Raw genomic sequence first — 22206 nt, forward strand, 5'->3', positions numbered from 1 at the left:
CAAACCGTACAACAAAGCAATTAATACGTTCATCAAGAATTTATGCACAGCAACCAGGATTTGAATAGCCAGGCACTGGAAGGTAGGGGCCCCAACCTGGACTGAAGTGCTAGATAAAATAGAACACATATATACTCAATCAGGCCCATTTATCAAAGGGCTTGCGGACCTGATCCGACACTGCGGATCAGGTCCGCAAGACCTCGCTAAATGCGGAGAGCAATACGCTCTCCGCATTTAACATTGCACCAGCAGCTCACAAGAGCTGCTGGTGCAACGCCGCCCCCTGCTGACTCGCGGCCAATCGGCCGCCAGCAGGGAGCTGTCAATCAACCCGATCGTATTCGATCGGGTTGATGTCTGGCGATTCCTGTCCGCCTGTTCAGAGCAGGCGGACAGGGTTATGGAGCAGCGGTCTTTAGACCGCTGCTTCATAAGTTGTGTTTCTGGCGAGTCTGAAGACTCGCCAGAAACACGGCCCTTCAAGCTCCATACGGAGCTTGATAAATGGGCCTGTATGTCAGATATAGCCGCGACTATCCAGGGAGAGATCAATTCCTTAAAGTTTGGTTTTACTGGATAATGCAGGAGAAAACGGAATAGGGGAGAGGAGACAATACGACAGCTCATGTTTATTTAAAGGACTTACCCTTATAGAGAATCAAGGCTCAAATTCACCATACCATCCTCCTCTAGGACTCAGACGAGGCTTGATATGACAGGATAGGGGAGTAGGGCCACTTAATAGTACCACTACATGTTTTTTTGTTAAGTTAAGAATTGTTTTTTCTTTGTTTTTTGTTAAGTAATAGGTTCACCTCCACTCCGCAATCTTTATCTACATTAAGGCCCTCTTAATGCCAGCTCCTGGCGCCGGGGGCACATCTTCGAAACGGGGCAGACAGACTTCAGCAGCCTCTCCGCAATCTTCATCCACGTCCGGGCCCTATTAATTCTGGCTCTTGGCAAAGGAGGCAGACTTTGGCAGCCTCTTCCGCCGTCTCCACTTTGCATCTTCTTTTCTGCAGCTCTCTTCCACAAGCCCTGCTCTTCATGCGGTCGCTGCACACTGAATTTACGGAAGCGCGGAACCCCCTTTATATAGGGGATACTGTTTCATCCCAATAAAATGATCACTTTTGATCATTGGGGACAGTGTAAATGTTAATTTTTGGGGACATTTGCATTAATAAAGTGTTATTTTTAAAATCCAAAGACAAAGTCTGCCTTCTATTTGTTATATGCATCACTTTGCTGGCACCCTTGAAGATCATTGTGGAAGTGAGAGATTTATTTTTTTAACGTAAATCATTTTGATGGCAACATTCAAATAAAAAAAACTAATAAGCAATTGAGACTGCATGAAGACAGTACCTGTATTGCAGTTAACCTGTACTTGCAGGCGCACATGTAAACCTTCTCCAGCTATGTGCTGCAGGTATCGGCATGAAGAAGGGACCAGTTTTATCTCATCGGGTAGGCAGATCCTCTCACAACCCTCCAGACATTGTATTTGTATGGATGATGGACTCACAGTAACATCTACTGGAAATCCTTTGCCTTCAAAACCACTAAAATGTAAAACAAATTAGTAGGACATGTTACCAACTTGACAAACATAATATTATTTTACATATCACAAATACAATAGCCCCTGTAACATTTTGAACACAATTCTGCCTTTTACATGTATTTTAGCAGCTGTACATTCCAGCAAATTACTTTCTTTTAGGACCACAAAAATAAAACAAGGTTTTTGAATCAATACACATTCCTTTCTTTTCATAAATCTAATTATAGAAGTAGAAGAGCTGAAATCATTAGACTAAGGCAGCATTATAAGTTTTGAAGCTTCTGAGCCCGGCACCTAGTTAAAATGTTAAGCAGTCTTTTAATAAAGTTACAAACTTGTTTTGCAATCTATTCTGTCTGGAAATTCCCTTAAAGGGGAAAAAATGTATAAACATGTTTGGGATATTTCAAATTTAGAAATTCTACTGTGCTTCTATAACATTAAAGGGATATGAAAATTAAAAAGTAAAAAATTGAGATACAGCATGCAATTTTAAGAGACATTTCAATTTATTTTCTATTATCACATTTAATTTGTTCTCTTGGTATCCTCTGTTGAAAACATATATATTAATCAAGAATTACAGTAATAGAAAAAGAATGATTCCCTATATTGTGTCTAATAACATAACTGACAAAGTCACTTGTGACAAAACCAGATGGTTTACTGGGATTATTGGCGTGAATGAGAGTGGAAGCGACTTGAGAGACTGTAAACAGTATACAGTATATATATATATATATTTGAATAAGGATTATATAAGAATGCAACATTAGTCTCACAGTTTTAATATTCATATGAATGTTACACCAGCTGTTTAATTTTGACTTTGAAGCTATAGGGATATTAGCCAGAAATCCACAGACAGGGCATATGTTTTTGATTGCAGGTAGGTTGCCTTTCAGTACATAAGTGTACCTAATGTGAAGTAGAAAATAGCCAATTTCATTGGACGTATGATTGGATGTCAAAATATGTAACTTTAAAGGGATCCTAAACCAAATATATTTTTTTAATGATTCAGACAGAACATTCAATTTAAAGCAACTTTCTAATTTACTCCTATTATCAATTATTCTTTGTTCTCTTGCTATCTTTATTTGAAAAAGAAGGAATCTAAGCTAAGGAGCCGGCCCATTTTTTGTTCAGCACCCTGGATAGAGCTTGCTGATTGGTGGCTACATTTAGCCACCAATCAGCAAGCGCAACCCAGGTGCTGAACCAAAAATGGGCCGGCCTCATAGCTTAAATTCTTGCTTTTCAAAAAGATAGCAAGATAAGGAAGAAAAATTGATAATAGGAGTAAATTTGAAAGTTGCTTTAAAGGGACAGTCTACACTAAAATTGTTATTGTTTAAAAAGATAGATAATCCCTTTATTATACATTCCCCAGTTTTCCATAACCAACACAGTTATATTAATATATGTTTTAGCTCTGTGATTATCTAAGCCTCTGCAGACTGCCCCCTTATCTGAGTGCTTTTGACAGACATGCCGTTTAGCCAATCATTGCATCCTAAATAACTCCATGGGAGTGAGCACAATGTTATCTATATGACACACATGAACTAGTACTGTCTAACTGTGAAAAACTTTCAAAATGCTCTGAGCTTAGTGGCGGTTTTCAATGGTTTTGAAATCAGTTTGAGTCTACCTAGGATGAGCTTTTCAAAAATACCACCAAGAAAACAAAAAACAAATTGATGATAAAAGTCAATTGGAAAGTTGTTTAAAATTGCATGCCCTATCTGAATCATGAAAGTTTAATTTTGACTAGACTGTCCCTTTAAATTGCATGCTCTGTCTGAAACATTAAAGAAAAAATGTGGGTTTAGGATCCCTTCAACTTTATTATCTGTAGGACTCTCCTTAAAGACCAGGAATTTCTCTTGTTAGGTGTATCCAGTCCACGGATCATCCATTACTTGTGGGATATTCTCCTTCCCAACAGGAAGTTGCAAGAGGATCACCCACAGCAGAGCTGCTATATAGCTCCTCCCCTAACTGCCATATCTAGTCATTCTCTTGCAAGCTCTCAACATAGCTGGAGGTAGTTAGAGGAAAGTGGTAAAATATAGTTAGTTTTTTCTTCAATCAAAAGTTTATTGTTTTTAAATGGTACCGGAGTGTACTATTTTATCTCAGGCAGCATTTAGAAGAAGAATCTGCCTGCGTTTTTCTATGATCTTAGCAGAAGTAACTAAGATCCACTGCCGTTCTCACATATGTCTGAGGAGTGAGGTAACTTCAGAGGGAGAATGGCATGCAGGTTATCCTGCAATAAGGTATGTGCAGTTTAAGTTTTTCTAGGGATGGAATTTGCTAGAAAATGCTGCTGATACCGGATTAATGTAAGTTAAAGCCTAAATACAGTGATTTAATAGCGACTAGTATCAGGCTTGCTATCAGAGGTATATACTCTGATTAATGTGCAATATAAAACGTTTGCTGGCATGTTTAATCGTTTTTATATATGCTTTGGTGATAAAACTTATTGGGGCCTAGTTTTTTCCACATGGCTGGCTTTATTTTTGCCTAGAAACAGTTTCCTGAGGCTTTCCACTGTTATAGTATAAAAGTTACAGTTGGTGCAGTTAAAATTACAAACTGTGACATTCAGCTTCCCTCAGCAGTCCCCTGCATGCTATAGGACATCTCTGAAGGGCTCAGAAGGCTTCAAAAGTAGGAGCTGTGGCAGTTGTTATGACTGTTTAAAAAACATATTTTTCTTTTTATTAATCTGTTTTTTGTATTAAGGGGTTAATCATCCATTTGCAAGTGGGTGCAATGCTCTGCTAACTTGTTACATACACTGTAAACATTTCGTTAGTTTAACTGCCTTTTTTCACTGTTATATTTGTTTCTCTTAAAGGCACAGTAACGTTTTTTTTTTTTTTTTTATATTGCTTGTTAACTTGATTTAAAGTGTTTTCCAAGCTTGCTAGTCTGTATAAACATGTCTGACATAGAGGAAACTCCTTGTTCATTATGTTTAAAAGCCATGGTGGAACCCCATAGGAGAATGTGTACTAAATGTATTGATTTCACTTTAAACAAAGATCAGCTGTTATCTTTAAAAGAATTATCACCAGAGGATTCTGACGAGGGGGAAGTTATGCCGACTAACTCTCCCCACGTGTCGGACCCTTTGACTCCCGCTCAAGGGACTCACGCTAAAATGGCGCCAAGTACATCAAAGACGCCCATAGCGATTACTTTGCAGGACATGGCGGCAATCATGGATAATACCCTGTCAGCGGTATTAGCCAGACTGCCTGAATTCAGAGGAAAGCGCAATAGCTCTGGGGTTAGACGTAATACAGAGCGCGCAGATGTTTTAAGGCCCATGTCTGATACTGCGTCACAATATGCAGAAGCTGAGGAAGAGCTTCAGTCTGTGGGTGACGTCTCTGACTCGGGGAAACCTGATTCAGATATGTCAATTTTAAATTTAAGCTTGAGAACCTCCGGGTGTTGCTTGGAGAGGTTTTAGCTGCTCTGAATGACTGTGACACAATTGCAGTGCCAGAGAAATTGTGTAGACTGGATAAATACTACGCGGTGCCGGTGTGTAGTGACGTTTTTCCAATGCCTAAAAGGTTTACAGAAATTATTACTAAGGAGTGGGACAGACCCGGTGTGCCGTTTTTCCCCCCCTCCTATTTTTAGAAAAATGTTTCCAATAGACGCCACCACACGGGACTTATGGCAGACAGTCCCTAAGGTGGAGGGAGCAGTTTCTACTTTAGCAAAGCGTACCACTATCCCTGTCGAGGACAGTTGTGCTTTTTCAGATCCAATGGATAAAAAATTAGAAGGTTACCTTAAGAAAATGATTATTCAACAAGGTTTTATCCTGCAGCCCCTTGCATGCATTGCTCCTGTCACTGCTGCTACGGCGTTCTGGTTTGAGTCTCTGGAAGAGGCCTTTCAGACAGCTACTCCATTGACTGAAATACTTGACAAGCTTAGAACACTTAAGCTAGCTAATTCTTTTGTTTCTGATGCCATTGTTCATTTGACTAAACTAACGGCTAAGAATTCTGGATTCGCCATCCAGGCGCGTAGGGCGCTATGGCTTAAATCTTGGTCAGCTGACGTGACTTCAAAGTCTAAATTACTTAACATTCCCTTCAAGGGGCAGACCCTATTCGGGCCTGGTTTGAAGGAAATTATTGCTGACATTACTGGAGGTAAGGGTCATACCCTTCCTAAGGACAGGGCCAAATCAAGGGCCAAACAGTCTAATTTTCGAGCCTTTCGAAACTTCAAGGCAGGTGCAGCATCAACTTCCTCTGCTACAAAACAAGAGGGAACTTTTGCGCAATCCAAGCCGGCCTGGAAATCTAACCAGGCCTGGAGCAAAGGCAAGCAGGCCAGAAAGCCTTCTGCTGCCTCTAAGACAGCATGAAGGAACGGCCCCCTATCCGGCAACGGATCTAGTAGGGGGCAGACTCTCTCTCTTCGCCCAGGCAAGAGATGTTCAGGATCCCTGGGCGTTGGAGATCATATCTCAGGGATATCTTCTGAACTTCAAAGCTTCCCCCCACAAGGGAGATTTCACCTTTCGAGATTATCTGTAAACCAGATAAAGAAAGAGGCATTCTTACGCTGTGTGCAAGACCTCCTAATAATGGGAGTGATCCATCCAGTTCCACAGATGGAACAAGGACAGGGATTTTATTCAAATCTGTTTGTGGTTCCCAAAAAAGAGGGAACCTTCAGACCAATTTTGGATCTAAAGATCTTAAACAAATTCCTCAGAGTTCCATCGTTCAAAATGGAAACTATTCGGACAATCCTACCTATGATCCAGGAGGGTCAGTACATGACCACAGTGGATTTGAAGGATGCTTACCTTCACATACCGATTCACAAAGATCATCATCGGTTCCTAAGGTTTGCCTTTCTAGACAGGCATTACCAGTTTGTGGCTCTTCCCTTCGGGTTAGCTACAGCCCCAATAATTTTTACAAAGGTTCTGGGGTCTCTTCTGGCGGTCCTAAGACCACGGGGCATAGCAGTGGCCCCTTATCTAGACGACATCCTGATACAGGCGTCAAACTTCCAAATTGCCAAATCTCATACGGACATAGTGTTGGCATTTCTGAGGTCGCATGGGTGAAAAGTGAACGAGGGAAAGAGTTCTCTATTACCCCTCACAAGGGTTTCCTTCCTAGGAACTCTGATAGATTGTGTAGAAATGAAAATTTACCTGACGGAGTCCAGGTTATCAAAACTTCTAAATTCCTGCCGTGTTCTTCACTACATTCCGCGCCCTTCGGTGGCTCAGTGCATGGAAGTGATCGGCTTAATGGTAGCGACGATGGACATAGTGCCATTTGCGCGCCTACATCTCAGACCGCTGCAATTATGCATGCTCAGTCAGTGGAATGGGGATTACACAGATTTGTCCCCTCTGCTAAATCTGGATCAAGAGACCAGAGATTCTCTTCTCTGGTGGCTATCTCGGGTCCATCTGTCCAAAGGTATGACCTTTCGCAGGCCAGATTGGACAATTGTAACAACAGATGCCAGCCTTCTAGGTTGGGGTGCAGTCTGGAATTCCCTGAAGGCCCAGGGATCGTGGACTCAGGAGGAGAAACTCCTCCCAATAAATATTCTTGAGTTAAGAGCAATATTCAATGCTCTTCTAGCTTGGCCTCAGTTAGCAACCCTGAGGTTCATCAGATTTCAGTCGGACAACATCACGACTGTGGCTTACATCAACCATCAAGGGGGGACCAGGAGCTCCCTAGCGATGTTAGAAGTCTCCAAGATAATTCGCTGGGCAGAGACTCACTCTTGCCATCTATCAGCGATCCATATCCCAGGTGTAGAGAACTGGGAGGCGGATTTTCTAAGTCGTCAGACTTTTCATCCGGGGGAGTGGGAACTCCATCCGGAGGTGTTTGCTCAATTGGTTCATCGTTGGGGCACACCAGAATTGGATCTCATGGCGTCTCGCCAGAACGCCAAGCTTCCTTGTTACGGATCCAGGTCCAGGGACCCAGAAGCGACGCTGAAAGATGCTCTAGCAGCACCGTGGTTCTTCAACCTGGCTTATGTGTTTCCACCGTTTCCTCTGCTCCCTCGACTGATTGCCAAAATCAAACAGGAGAGAGCATCGGTGACCTTGATCGCGCCTGCGTGGCCACGCAGGAGCTGGTATGCAGACCTGGTGGACATGTCATCCTTTCCACCTTGGCCTCTGCCTCTGAGACAAGACCTTCTACTACAAGGTCCTTTCAATCATCCAAATCTAATTTCTCTGAGACTGACTGCCTGGAGATTGAACACTTGATTTTATCAAGGCGTGGCTTCTCCGAGTCAGTCATTGATACCTTAATACAGGCACGAAAGCCTGTAACCAGGAAAATCTACCATAAGATATGGCGCAAATATCTTCATTAGTGTGAATCCAAGAATTACTCATTCAGTAAGGTTAGGATTCCTAGAATATTGTCCTTTCTCCAAGAGGGTTTGGATAAAGGATTATCAGCTAGTTCTTTAAAGGGACAGATTTCTTCTCTGTCTATCCTTTTGCACAAGCGTTTGGCAGAGGTTCCAGACGTCCAGGCATTTTGTCAGGCTTTGGTTAGAATTAAGCCTGTGTTTAAACCTGTTGCTCCTCCATGGAGCTTAAACTTGGTTCATAAGGTTCTTCAAGGAGTTCCGTTTGAAACCCTTCATTCCATTGATATCAAACTTTTATCTTGGAAAGTTCTGTTTTTGATGGCTATTTCCTCGGCTCGTAGAGTCTCTGAGTTATCAGCTTTACAATGTGATTCTCCTAATCTGATTTTCCATACAGATAAAGTAGTTCTGCGTACAAAACCTGGGTTTTTACCTAAGGTAGTTTCCAACAAGAATATCAATCAAGAGATTGTTGTTCCATCATTGTGTCCTAATCCTTCTTCAAAGAAGGAACGTCTTTTACATAATTTGGACGTAGTCCGTGCTTTAAAATTTTACTTACAAGCGACTAAAGATTTTCGTCAAACATCTTCCCTGTTTGTTGTTTACTCTGGACAGAGGAGAGGTCAAAAGGCTTCGGCAACCTCTCTTTCTTTTTGGCTTCGGAGCGTAATACGCTTAGCCTATGAGACTGCTGGACAGCAGCCCCCTGAAAGGATTACAGCTCATTCTACTAGAGCTGTGGCTTCCACCTGGGCCTTTAAAAATGAGGCTTCTGTTGAACAGATTTGCAAAGTGGCGACTTGGTCTTCGCTTCATACCTTTTCAAAATTTTACAAATTTGATACTTTTGCTTCTTCGGAGGCTATTTTTGGGAGAAAGGTTCTACAGGCAGTGGTCCCTTCCATTTAAGTACCTGCCTTGTCCCTCCCTTCATCCGTGTACTTTAGCTTTGGTATTGGTATCCCACAAGTAATGGATGATCCGTGGACTGGATACACCTAACAAGAGAATGCTTACCTGATAAATTTATTTCTCTTGTGGTGTATCCAATCCACGGCCCGCCCTGTCCTTTTAAGGCAGGTCTATATTTTAAACTACAGTCACCACTGCACCCTATGGTTTCTCCTTTCTCGGCTAGTTTCGATCGAATGACTGGATATGGCAGTTAGGGGAGGAGCTATATAGCAGCTCTGCTGTGGGTGATCCTCTTGCAACTTCCTGTTGGGAAGGAGAATATCCCACAAGTAATGGATGATCCGTGGACTGGATACACCACAAGAGAAATAAATTTATCAGGGAAGCATAAATTATGTTTTTAAAGAAAAACTTGCCCAAAAGACCGGACCATTTTAAGAATTTTTTCTCACTCCACTTAAAGGGACAGTCAAGTCAAAATGAAACTTTAATGATTCGGATAGGGCATGGGATTTTAAACAACTTTCCAATTTACTTTTATCAACAAATGTGCTTTGTCCTCTTGGTATTCTTTGTTGAAAGCTAAACCTAGGTAGCCTTATATGCTAATTTCTAAGTCCTTGAAGGCCGCCTCTTATTTCAGAGCATTTTGACTTTTTTTACAGCCTGACAGCGCTAGTTCATGTATACCATATAGATAACATTGTGCTCATTCCTGTGGAGTTACCAAGGAGGCAAAACTGGTTGGCTAAATGCAAGTCTGTCAAAAGAACTGAAATAATGGGGCAGTTTGCAGAGACTTAGATACAAGGTAATAACAGAGGTAAAAAATATATTAATATAACCGTATTGGTTAAGCAAAACAAGGGAATGGGTAATAAAAGGGATTATCTATCTTTTTAACAATAAAAATTCTGGAGTAAACTTTCCCTTTAAACAGAAATAAAGCCTTGCTTTTTTTAATTTACCCATCAAAACTATATATATATATATATATATATATATATATATATATATATATATATATATATATATATAATTATTTTTTTAGTAAACAAAGATTTATCTAGGTCCTATTTGGTATATTTCATGCCATCATTTCGCTTCCAAATGTGATCATATTAAAAAAAAATATCTCCCACTTTTTCACAGACTTTGAGTTTCTTACTGAAATTATTTACATACCACTTGTGTAGTCTTAACACGAATGGTTGTAAAAGCTTCTTTGTGATCCTCATTGTTCAGAAATAGCAGACATACATGGCTTTGCCATTGCTTTTTGGTAATTAGAAGGCCACTAATTGCAGCAGAAAATTGCATTCTGAAATTCCCGCCAGTGAATGGGGTTAATCAGATAGCTTGTGTGTGATATTGAGATTATCAGTTAGTATGAACCATATCAACCTGTTATGTGCACAATGGTAGAGTCAGGAAGTGCCTCTTGCATAGTGTGTGTGTGTGTGTAGATTCTTAATAAAATTTACAGTTATGAAGACCTGTGCTTGATCTCCTTATATAAACGAAGATAAAACATGGTGTCAGAATAAGGAGTTCCCTGCTTCCATCTGAACTGACAAGCAAGGACACTGAGGAATCCATTAGAAATCTTTGCAGCAAATTGAAAGTGTGAGAGTCAAGGCTCTGGCAGAATGACTACAGCTTCTTCTCATGAACTGAGTAAGTGCATCATAACGTGTACAATTGACTGATTCTAACAGCACTACAGACTTTTATATTAATACTGCATAATTCAGAACATTAAGATGGAAAAGTTAAATCCTCCACCAGAATTGAAAATGACTGGTAATATGGAAGATGCATGGCAGAGGTTTAAGCAAAGATTCCAGCTATATGTTAGAGCTATAGGAGCTCAGGAGCAAGATGATGAACAAAAGATTGCACTTTTTCTGACTGTAGCAGGATCAGCAGCAATAGATGTATACAACACCTTCACATTTACAGATGAAGAAAGGGATGTTTATCAGGTTGTTCTAGACAAATTTGAACAGTACTGTGTACCTAGACGCAATGAAACCTATGAAAGGTATCTTTTCAGATGTAGAATGCAGAATGAAACAGAGACTATTGAAGAGTATGTAACAGACTTAAAACTGAAGAGTAGATCATGTAATTATGGAGCAATGTGTAACTCATTAATCAGAGACCAGTTAGTTATGGGCAGCAGAAATATAAGGGTTAAAGAACGCTTGCTCAGAGAGAAAGATTTAACACTGGAAAAGGCAGTAGAAATTTGTCAAAGTTCAGAGGTAGCACAGGAACAAGTGTGCACACTCTGCCACAGTACAGCAGCAACACCAGTAATGTCAGTTACAGTGTGGAAAAACAAAGTGCATCCACATTATGAAAATAAAATGAAAGGAAAAAGTTTTATCACACAAACAGCAAATTCACAGCCTGTATAAGACTGGCTATGTACCAGATGTGGAAAGCAGCATGGCATAAGACAATGTCAGGCTTATGGGCAAATCTGCAGAAAATGTGGAAAAAGGAATCACTTTCAAAAGATGTGTAAAGCTAAAAAAACGGTTCACATTGTTGACCAGTCAGAAAGTGAGGAATCAGAAGAATTCTTTATTGGAATACTTGACTTAACCAAAGCTACAGATAAGGAGTGGGTCATTGAAGCTATTACAAATGGCACTAATATTGCTTACAAAGTAGATACAGGTGCACAAGCTAATTTGATGCCTGAGAGCAAGTATCACCAATTGAAGAACAAACCAGAACTTCAGAAAAGCCCAGTTAAACTAAAGACATATAATGGGGATTTTATCCCAGTGCTTGGCAAGTGCAGTGTGTTCCTGGAATATGGAAATCAAACGCATACAATGAACATTCTGGTAGTTCCAGGAAACAAACCAGCTCTACTGGGTCTTCAAATGTGTGAAACTTTAGGACTGATTAAAAGGGTAAATGCCATTGATGGAACTAATAAAGAAGAGGACATAGAACATTTATTAACAGACTATGCTGCAGTATTTGAAGGAATAGGATGTCTTCCAATGCAACATAAAATACAACTAAAAGAAGGTTCTCGTCCAGTAGTGCATGCCATGTGAAATGTTCCAGTTGCTCTAAGGGATCGTCTTAAACGGGAACTTGCCAGGATGGAGGATAAAGGTATTATAAAGAAAATCAAGACACCTACTGAATGGGTTCATTCTATGGTGTTGGTGGAAAAACCGGATGGGGGTCTCAGAATCTGTAGTGATCCCAAGGAACTGAATAAAAGCATCTTAAGAGAACACTTCCATTTACCAACAAAACCAGAATTGCTTGGGGAGCTAAGTGGAGCAACTGTATTCAGTAAACTGGATGCATCCTCAGGATTTTGGCAAATTCCACTGGAGGAGGAAAGCATGAAACTCTGCACTTTTAATACTCCTTATGGGAGGTACTGTTACAAACGATTGCCCTTCGGCTTGTGTTCAGCACCAGAAGTGTTTCATAGTACCATGCAGCAACTTCTTGAATGAATACCAGACACAACCGTATTTATTGATGATATTCTGATCTGGAGTAAAACCAAGCAAGAACATGATGAAAGGCTAAAGATGGTCTTAGATGTTGCTAAGGAGAATAATTTGAAGATCAATAAGACAAAAAAAAAGTGTCAATTCAGAAAAACTTCAATTCAATATTTGGGAGAACAACTCACGGGAGGTGGTGTTTTACCAGACATGAAAAAGATTAAGGCAATTACAGAAATGCCACAGCCAGAAAATAAGCAAGATATACAACGCTTACTAGGAATGGTGAATTACCTTGGCAAGTTCATACCTAATTTACCAGACAAAACTGTATTAATGCGACAACTACTCAGAAAAAACTATGCCTGGGAATGGTCAGAGAATCACCAGAAAGAATGGAAGTTTTTGAAGGACATGCTTACTACTGCACCAACTCTGCAATTCTTTGATCCAACAGCAAAAACAAAGTTGTCAACTGATGCTTCACAAAATGGATTGGGAGCAGTTCTATTTCAAAATCAAGGCTCGGGATGGATGCCTGTGGCTTATGCATCTAGGGCATTGACAGATACTGAAAAATCATATGCTCAAATTGAAAAGGAAACACTGGGACTAGTTTACGGATGTGAAAAATGTCATGTTTATTTGTATGGAAGAGTATTTTCAGCAGAAACTGATCACAAACCTTTGATTCACATCTACCAAAAGGGCTTGATAGATGCACCTCCAAGAATTCAACGTTTGTTGCTGAGACTTCAAAGGTATGACTTCACCTTGGATTTTATACCTGGCAAGGAGTTGGTGGTAGCGGATGCTCTGTCACAAGCTTACTTACCATTTAACAATGAGGACTTACAGTTGCAGAAAGAGGTGACTGTTCACGTCAATCTGATCTTGAAGACAGCCCCGTTTAGTCATGCAATGTGGGCAGCAATAGAACAGGCTACAGAAACAGATGCTCTTTTAAGTCAAGTGAAGAAAGCAGTTTCTAGTGGCAAATCTAAGACACTAATGCCATCACTGTATAGACCATACATTTCTGAAATTTCTTTGATAAAAGGGGTACTTTTGAAAGGACAAAAGATAATTGTACCAGCGAGTTTGCAAAGTCAAATACTGAAAAGACTACATGAAGGTCATTCAGGTATAGAAAAAGACAAGCTAGAAACATTTTGTACTGGCCAAATATGAATGAAAACATTGAGACAATGATCACTCAATGCCGGACTTGCCAAAAATTCAGACCTCAGTTACCTAAAGAGCCTATACTGGATACGGACTTCCCGTTGGCACCCTGGGAAAAGTTAGGAATGGACTTGTTTGTTTTAAAAAATCAGCATTATATCTTAGTAATGTATTACTTCTCTAATTACCCAGAGATAGCATTATTGGAAGATGAGTCAGCATGTACAGTGATCAAAAAAGTAAAAACAATTTTGGCGAGACATGGCATTCCAAGAGTAATAATATCAGACAATGGTCCTCAATTCAATGGTAGAGAGTTTAGGGTTTTTGCCAGTACCTATGAATTTGAACATCGAACATCCAACATCCAGCCCGGGATATCCACAAGCAAATGGATTAGCAGAAGCTGGAGTAAAAATAGTGAAAAACATACTTCGTAAAGAAACAGATGCAGACGAGGATCCATGTCTGGCTCTTCTTAGCTATAGAGCTACTCCTTTAAAATGTGGGAAGTCACTGGCAGAATTATTGTTTGGCCAACAGCTGGTCACACGAGTACCAGTTGTGAAACCTTGGAAAAGGTTCCCACAAAAACATGTAATAGAAACCAAATTGAAACTCAGAGAAAAAAGGAATGAATACTATGACCGAGCTGCAAAGCCTTTGGAGAATCTTCAGGTACAAACTCCTGTGCGAGTACAAGGTTCAAACAGCTGGAATACTGAAGAGACAGTTATCCAGCAATATTCTCCAAGATCGTATGTAGTTCAAACCAATGATGGGCAATGTTTACGTAGGAATCGTAGAACATGCTGTGATCTGAGATGTCATTGCACAAAATGCAACATGGCTGCTGTTAGCGCTTTCACTTTGCAGCGATTCTCCATATTAGGCTGTTCTCTTCAGAGTTGTGCTCTGGCCCTCAGGGTTTTTTCAACCCCGTTCCTTAGCCTTTCCCAGTCTGCAAAGCTGTGACTTATGAATGTAAGACGTTCTTGTGAGCAATGCACCTTTTTGTATTACTACATTTCTACCTTGTGATGTTAGACCAAGATAAAAGGAAACAAATTTATTCAAGAGACATTTTAAAAACGTATTTATTTTTTGTCTGCAGCTAATTTGCAATGAAATTTTCAGCTGCTGCAATATATTATAGAACTTTAAAAAATTATTTATTCTTCAGTTAATTAATAAATGGCAATTGAGTTGGTGCTTTATTGTAAATGCATAATATAAAATTGAATTATATTTCAAAAAGAACTGCAGAATTATTTTTGCTAAAAAAAAATGCAAAAAAATGTATAAAAGTTCTACCTCTGGGTACATTATTAATCCTATTCAATGATAATATCCAAGGCATGTTTCATTGAATAAATTATTATCAGTTACAATTTTCTGTGTGTTTTCAGTGCATGTCTGTTATTTCTACAAATATTGAAGAAATAAATAAATGTTTATAAATCTACTAGTCCTAAAGCCCGTGTACACGGGTCATTTTCTGCAGTGCAGCGGTCCCACCCGTCCGTGCTCCCGTCCGGCCACACCCCCGCCACGCCTGCTTGACCACGCCCCCGTCAGGTCACGGCTGCTCTCGTCTGGCCACGCCCCCACCACACCAGGTCCCACCCACTGACTGATCCTTCCTGACGATCAGATATGTCTGTCCGCGCGCAGGCTCTACTGCATATGACAGCTTCGGACAAACATACCTGGCCTTTTATATTATAGGATGATGTCATGTATGCAGATATGCCAGATACAATGAATTTAAAAGGACAGTCTACACCTACAGTTTACATTATAATTGTGGGCTAGATAATCCCTTTATTACCCATAATACACTTTTTACATCTGTGATTACCTTGTCTAAACCTCTGAAGACTGCCCCTTATCTCAGTTCTTTAGGCAGACATGCATTTTAGCCAATCAGTGCTGACTCATAAATAACTCCACGTGAGTGAGCACAATAATTCCTATATGACACAAGAACAAGCAGTGTCTAATTTTGAAAAACTGTCAAAATGCACTGAGATAAGAGAAAGCCTTCAAGGGCTTAGAAATTAGCATAGCCTTCCTAGGTTTAGCTTTCAACAAAGAATATCAAAAGAACAAAGCAAATTTGATGATAAAATTGGAAAGTTGTTTAAAAATGCACGCTCTTTCTCACAAAAGTTATGAAACTGGAAACTTTTACACTGCATTTAAAAGATCAATTGAAGTAAAAATATTTACGATTATCAGTTCTACCTGATATTGTATTGTAAAAACGATCCTTTTCCAAACCCACCGTGGCACTGATAATGCAAGTCCTATCACGGTGGGCTACCTTGGTAGAGCCATGGTGTGCATAAGTGCTGATGCACATGCGCATGCGAGCCTGTGATGCAGTTGTGTATGTGACACACAGAGCTACAGTAGCGGCAGAGGATCAAAACTGCGTTGTCTGTGCAAGTGAATTGAAGTGGAGCTGCACCAGAGTAGGTATCTTGCACACATACAAAACATCACCCCTAGAGTAACAAGCAATTAAATAATAAATATTGTGTAAATTAATGTTAGGTAAATGTTTTATGTCCCCTTTTGGATTTAGTGATCATCTATTTTCCCATATGCTAAGACTGCAGTAAAGAGCTGGGTGTTTGTTTTTAAAATAACATGTTATTAAAGGGACAGTCTACTCCAAAATGTTTATTGTTTAAAGGGATAGTAAACCCGAATATTTTCTTTCATGATTCAGATAGATCATGCAATTTTAAGCAACTTTCTTATTTACTCCAATTATAAATTGAAAAAGCAGGAAGGAAAACTTTGTTGCCGGCCTATTTTTAGTTCAATAGTAGGGCTTGCTGATTGGTGGCTACATTTAGCCATCCAATCAGCAAGCGCAACCCAGGTTCTGAACCTAAAATGGGCCGACTCCAAAGCTTTTATTCCTGCTTTTTCAAATAAAGATAGAAGGAGAACGAAAAAAATTGATAACAGGAGTAAATTAGAAAGTTGCTTAAAATTGCATGCTCTATCCAAATCGTGGAAGAAAAAAATTAGGTTTAGTATCCCTTTAAAAAGATAGATAATTCCTTTAATTATCCATTCCCCAGTTTTGCACAACCAACATGGTTATATTAATATACTTTTTACCTCTGTAATAACCTTGTATCTAAGCCTCTTCTGACAGCCCCCTTATCACATGGCTATTTATTATCTATAGACTTGCATTTTAGCCAATTATTTCTGTGTCTTGCACAAATCCACAGGGGAGAGCACACTTATCTATATGGCACACAGAAATTATCAGTCTCTTTTTGTGAAAGCTAATAAAAAAAGCATGCGATAAGAGTGTCTGTAGTGGCTTAGAAACAGGCAGAAATTTAGAGGTTTAAATGTTATAAAGTATAATAATATAAAAATGTTGGTTGTGCAAGGGGCGGAGCCTGGCTGTGCAGGAGAATGGCCGCAGCTGAGTAGAGCTCCTGAGCCAAAAGCTGGTTTTAGCTAACTAAAAGACCACAAATGGACTAACTAAAATATAAGGAACCTCTTATGAACCAGGGGGACATAGAACACTTCTTGGGTTAACATCCTGACCCTGCACATACGGACAATCAACTATCCCTTCACTGACATGCATGGGCCCTGAACAGAAGCGGAGAGCGGCAGAGTCTTTGGATGCGAGGCTTTACCTGACAGGAACCAAGCTGCCTGCTGTTGTGGCGCATTAAAGAATCGGACCTCAGTGGCGAGCTGTGCGGGGGACTGCACATAGGACAACAAAGTGTTTGAGGCTGCTCGCCGATCGCGGGTGAAATTCGGGCCTGCCGGAAGCTTCTTGAGGCAACTCGAGAGGAGACCTCCATTGCGCTCAGTCAGAGCAAGCGACAGCCCACGTGGAAGAACCGCTGAGACGTCGGGGGTGAGGCGCAGCATTCCCCTCCGGCAAAGACAACAGTGACAGCAGAGCAGACCGGACTCACCCCAAACAGCAGCAGAGAACCGCAGAGCCTGCAGTAAGGTACAGACAGCTCAGAGTAACAAGCGGTAAGCGAGGTGGCTTGGGAAAGATACCATTGATCTCAGAGGGAGGAGGTGAACAGATTGTAAAATTGGATAATTGCGAGGTGGGAACACGCACCTAACTATAAAAAAGCTATAGTTCAAATACCCAATAATAGAGGCACAACTATAAATCCTCATTGAATCTGATAACCAGAAGGGGGTAAAGACAGCTTTTTGGACTGTTTGAAAACTGCACACAACTAACAAACATAACAAGGTGCATTTGTCTAAAACACAAATAAAAGGCCAGCAAGAAATAAACACCCTGATCTGGCAACATGGCTCACAAAAAGTCAGGCCTAGGTGATAAAGGCTCAAAGTCTAGGAGCATAAATCAATACCTTAAGGCCCATGATCCCCAGATCTCAGAGGAGGCCTTATCTGCACCTGACCCTAAGACAGCGGATACAGATTACAGTCCTCATGAAAGCACCCCATCCTCGCAATATGTCACAAAAGAAGATTTAAAAAGCCTCTCCACTAAGCAGGATATTAAAGAAGTAGTTAGTGAAATAAAAAATGTATTTGGTGAGCTGCGTAGAGATGTTACAGACTTAAATTAAAGAGTCACAGTCATAGAACATTCACAAGACACAATGAATGACCAATTAAAAGAAGTTATCCCACATGTACAACATAACACTAATATGATCCAGAATCTGCTGGACAGAATTGAAGACCTAGATAACCGTGGGAGACGGAATAATCCACGCATCAGAGGCATTCCTGAGAGTGTGAGTCCTAGTGCACTGCAAGGCTATCTGCAGGATTTGTTCAGAGTAATAAAGGGTACTCCCATGGCACCAGAAGTCAGTATAGAAAGAGCCCACAGGGCACTTCGCCCGAAACCCTCTGCGAAAGCGCCACCTAGAGATGTGATTCTCAGACTACTAAATTTTAAAGATAAGGAAGAGATCCTCCGTCACAGTAGAAATAAGCACCCCATACAGCACGTGGGTATCACACTTCAGTTGTTCTCAGATCTTTGTCCTGCGACCCTGCAAAAACGCAGGGAATTGAAATTTCTCACCACTGTACTACAGGATAACAACATTCAGTATAGATGGGGTTTCCCAACTTTCTTAGTGGCTTCCAGCAATGGAAAGACAGCCACATACAGGTCTGCAAAGGATCTTGAATCTTTTTGTGCTGCATTGGGTGTTGCAGCACCAATACCTGATAATCTGCAGCAACAGGAGAGGCCACAGACTGAGCCGCAGCAGCGGGAATAAGAGTATTGTCATAGTATCATGCACTAACCCTTTTAAGTTTACAGGTATGCTGAAGCAGAAAACAGCAGAACCCTATCAGAACAGGGGGCCTGATCAGGTACCTGGACATGGGAGGGAAAGCTTAATACACTTATTGATGTTATTTACTTGCGTGGTAGAAATCATTAGTGGCTTCCAGCAATGGAAAGACAGCCACATACAGGTCTGCAAAGGATCTTGAATCTTTTTGTGCTGCATTGGGTGTTGCAGCACCAATACCTGATAATCTGCAGCAACAGGAGAGGCCACAGACTGAGCCGCAGCAGCGGGAATAAGAGTATTGTCATAGTATCATGCACTAACCCTTTTAAGTTTACAGGTATGCTGAAGCAGAAAACAGCAGAACCCTATCAGAACAGGGGGCCTGATCAGGTACCTGGACATGGGAGGGAAAGCTTAATACACTTATTGATGTTATTTACTTGCGTGGTAGAAATCAGCCTTATCTAATTAACAGTACCTTAGAGAAATATCTCTGCTTAGTATATAAGGGTTCATTCCCAAAGGTACACCCATGTAAGATTATTGCTAACCATAGCTGGGTATTAAAGTGTTAAAAAAGCAAATAAGGTTATATGGTAATTCCTGTCTATATAGGTGCACTCTGCGCATTGATTCCCCTCCCATGTTCCCCCCTCCCTACCCCCTTGGTTCATATGTTCAACTAATATTTTAAGTAGATGTAACTAAAAATTAGCCCATTACTTCTATATATCTAAAAACAAAACCAGCTAAAGGCACATTCCCTTTAGAGTTAAGTGAATTATATTGTATATGGTTAACACTGCAGACTACTGTGAAATTGTGTTGAGATTGTTATTGCCTATAGTTAGAATATTATTGCCAAAGGTGTATTAGGCAAATACAGAGAGCTGCTCTAATTACTGTTTACTGTTTATTAGCCTTATTGACCTCTACTACACGCTTTGCTCCTTGCTCTCAACACCTTCCCTCTCTCTCTTTCTACCCCCTCTCCCCCTGTTGTGTTTTTTTTTTTTTTTTTTTCTCAGATGGCTCCTCCGGGCTTGGAACCGAAGGTACACCCAGTTAAACTCATCACGATCAACGTTAAAAGACTGAACAGTCCTGGAAAGCGCTCCATAGTCTCACGTGAGCTACACAGGCTACAAGGTGATCTGTTCTTCTTGCAGGAGACACATTTTGCCAGGCGCAAAGAGCCTAAATGGAATAATCACAGGTACCCCACTGCATTCTTTGCTTCAGGGCCGAGTAAAAATAACGGAGTAGGCATACTTATACACCATAGAATACCTTTCCAGGTCCAGACAGTTGACCGAGACAAGGATGGCAGATACTTTATTGTGGTCGGGTTGCTATACGGTAGGCCGGCGACACTAGTTAACGTATATGCTCCGAATACAATGCAACACATTTTTTTTAAGACACTTTCTAATAAACTACTTGAACTCGCTAAAGAGTTGTGATTCTGGGAGGTGACTTTAATGCACCACTACTCCCCAGACTGGACACATCTAATGGGATCTCTAGTGTCTCTCATTATATTCTAAAGCATATCAACAACATCATGAAAACGCACTTATTACATGATGTATGGCGCACTCTACACCCAACAGAAACTGACTTTACATTTTACTCCAGTCCACATAAGAAGTACTCAAGGATTGATTACTTCTTCACAGACTCCCAGGGCATAGCACACATGTCCCGCAGTTCCATCTCACCCATCACATGGTCGGACCACGCTCCGGTCATCTGTGTGATGGACTGGCCTGATGTCCCGTCCACGCCATTTATGTGGCGGTTAGACGACACATTGTTGAATTGCCCGATAGTAATGGAAGATATAAATACTAAATTGGCGGAATACTTTAATATAAACCTTACTGAGGATCTATCCCTGTCCACAGTATGGGAAGCGCACAAAAGCGTTGTCAGGGGCCTTTTTATAACTCATAAGAGCAGGCTAAACAAGCAGTCCAGGGAAAAATATAATAAAACCCTCTTGCAAATAATGACCTTGGAAGAACAACATAAAAAGCTGCCGACAGACACGACTTTATTGACTAAACTAACACAAGCCAGGACAGACTTTAATCAATTACTGCAGGAAGAAAACCTGAGAAGAGCTTTGCTCTTAAGACAAACTTATTATGAGGGAGGTGACAAAGCAGGAAAGTTACTAGCTAGAGCCTTACGCCGTTCACAGTTGAAGGCGCATGTCTACACACTAAAGGACAAAGATGGTAAAATCCAAAAAGACAGCCCAAATATTGCGGAGGTCTTCCGCTCCTACTACGACCACTTATATAATTTAAAGACATCAACTGCCCCCACCCTTGAAAATGGACAAGACCGACTCCGGATAGCAAACTATCTGGAAAGGATCCAATTACCCACCTTGACAGCAGAAATGGATGAATACCTTGATTCGCCCCTTACCCAAGAAGAGATACAAACTGCAATATCAGCTCTCCCAAACGGGAAGAGCCCAGGCCCAGATGGGTTCGGGGCGAAATACTACAAGACGTTCCTACCAGTCTTGATGCCCCACATGCAAAATTTGTTTAACAGTATCACTGACCAGGAGGCTTTGCCTGCTTCCATGTTGTCTGCTTATGTTACTGTGCTGCCTAAGCCGGGTAAACCGGTGGACGTACCACAGAATTATAGGCCTATATCGTTATTGAACACAGACGTTAAAATCCTGGCTAAAATCCTGGCAAATAGAGCCAATACAATCCTCCCTGGGCTGGTCTCACCGGATCAGGCTGGGTTTGTCCCTGGGAGAGAGGCGAGGGATAATACCCTGAAAGTTCTGCAACTGATAGAGTATGCCAAAAATAACGCCATTCCGCTTGCCCTATTATCAACTGACGCGGAAAAGGCGTTTGATAGGGTAAACGGGCAATTTCTTAAAAGTACAATGGAAAAGATGGGATTTGGTAAGAGATTCCTAGAACTAATCTTCGCCCTATATTCAAAAGCAAATGCCAGAGTAAAGGTTAATAACATACTCTCAGTCCCCTTTAAGATCACGAACGGCACTAGGCAGGGGTGCCCACTGTCCCCCTTGCTGTTTGCCATTTTTATTGAGACCCTGGCATGCAGTATTAGGGCCAATACTCAGATAAGGGGAATCAGCCCTACAAATAAAAAATACAAAATTATTCTTTATGCAGATGATTTGTTATTTACGATCACTTTTGTCGAGACCTCTATACCTGCACTACTAAACGAATTTTCCACATACGGGGAGGTCTCTCACTTTCTCCTTAATAATACTAAGTCTGAGCTATTAAACATCAGCCTGACAGCG

The 22206-nt window shown here is 40.8% G+C and overlaps 1 protein-coding gene across 1 annotated transcript in view; it reads right to left on the minus strand.

The window, feature by feature from the left end:
* UBE3D (ubiquitin protein ligase E3D) overlaps positions 1 to 22206 on the minus strand; it is an 875767-nt gene that overhangs the window by 846191 nt on the left and 7370 nt on the right. Inside the window, exon 2 of the mRNA XM_053712029.1 lies at positions 1375 to 1571. Within this exon, the coding sequence (XP_053568004.1) occupies positions 1375 to 1571 (197 nt within the window). The remainder of the gene's footprint in view (positions 1 to 1374; positions 1572 to 22206) is intronic.

This window comes from Bombina bombina, chromosome 4, assembly GCF_027579735.1.
Source record: "Bombina bombina isolate aBomBom1 chromosome 4, aBomBom1.pri, whole genome shotgun sequence".
In the NCBI taxonomy this organism is placed as follows: Eukaryota; Metazoa; Chordata; class Amphibia; order Anura; family Bombinatoridae; genus Bombina; species Bombina bombina.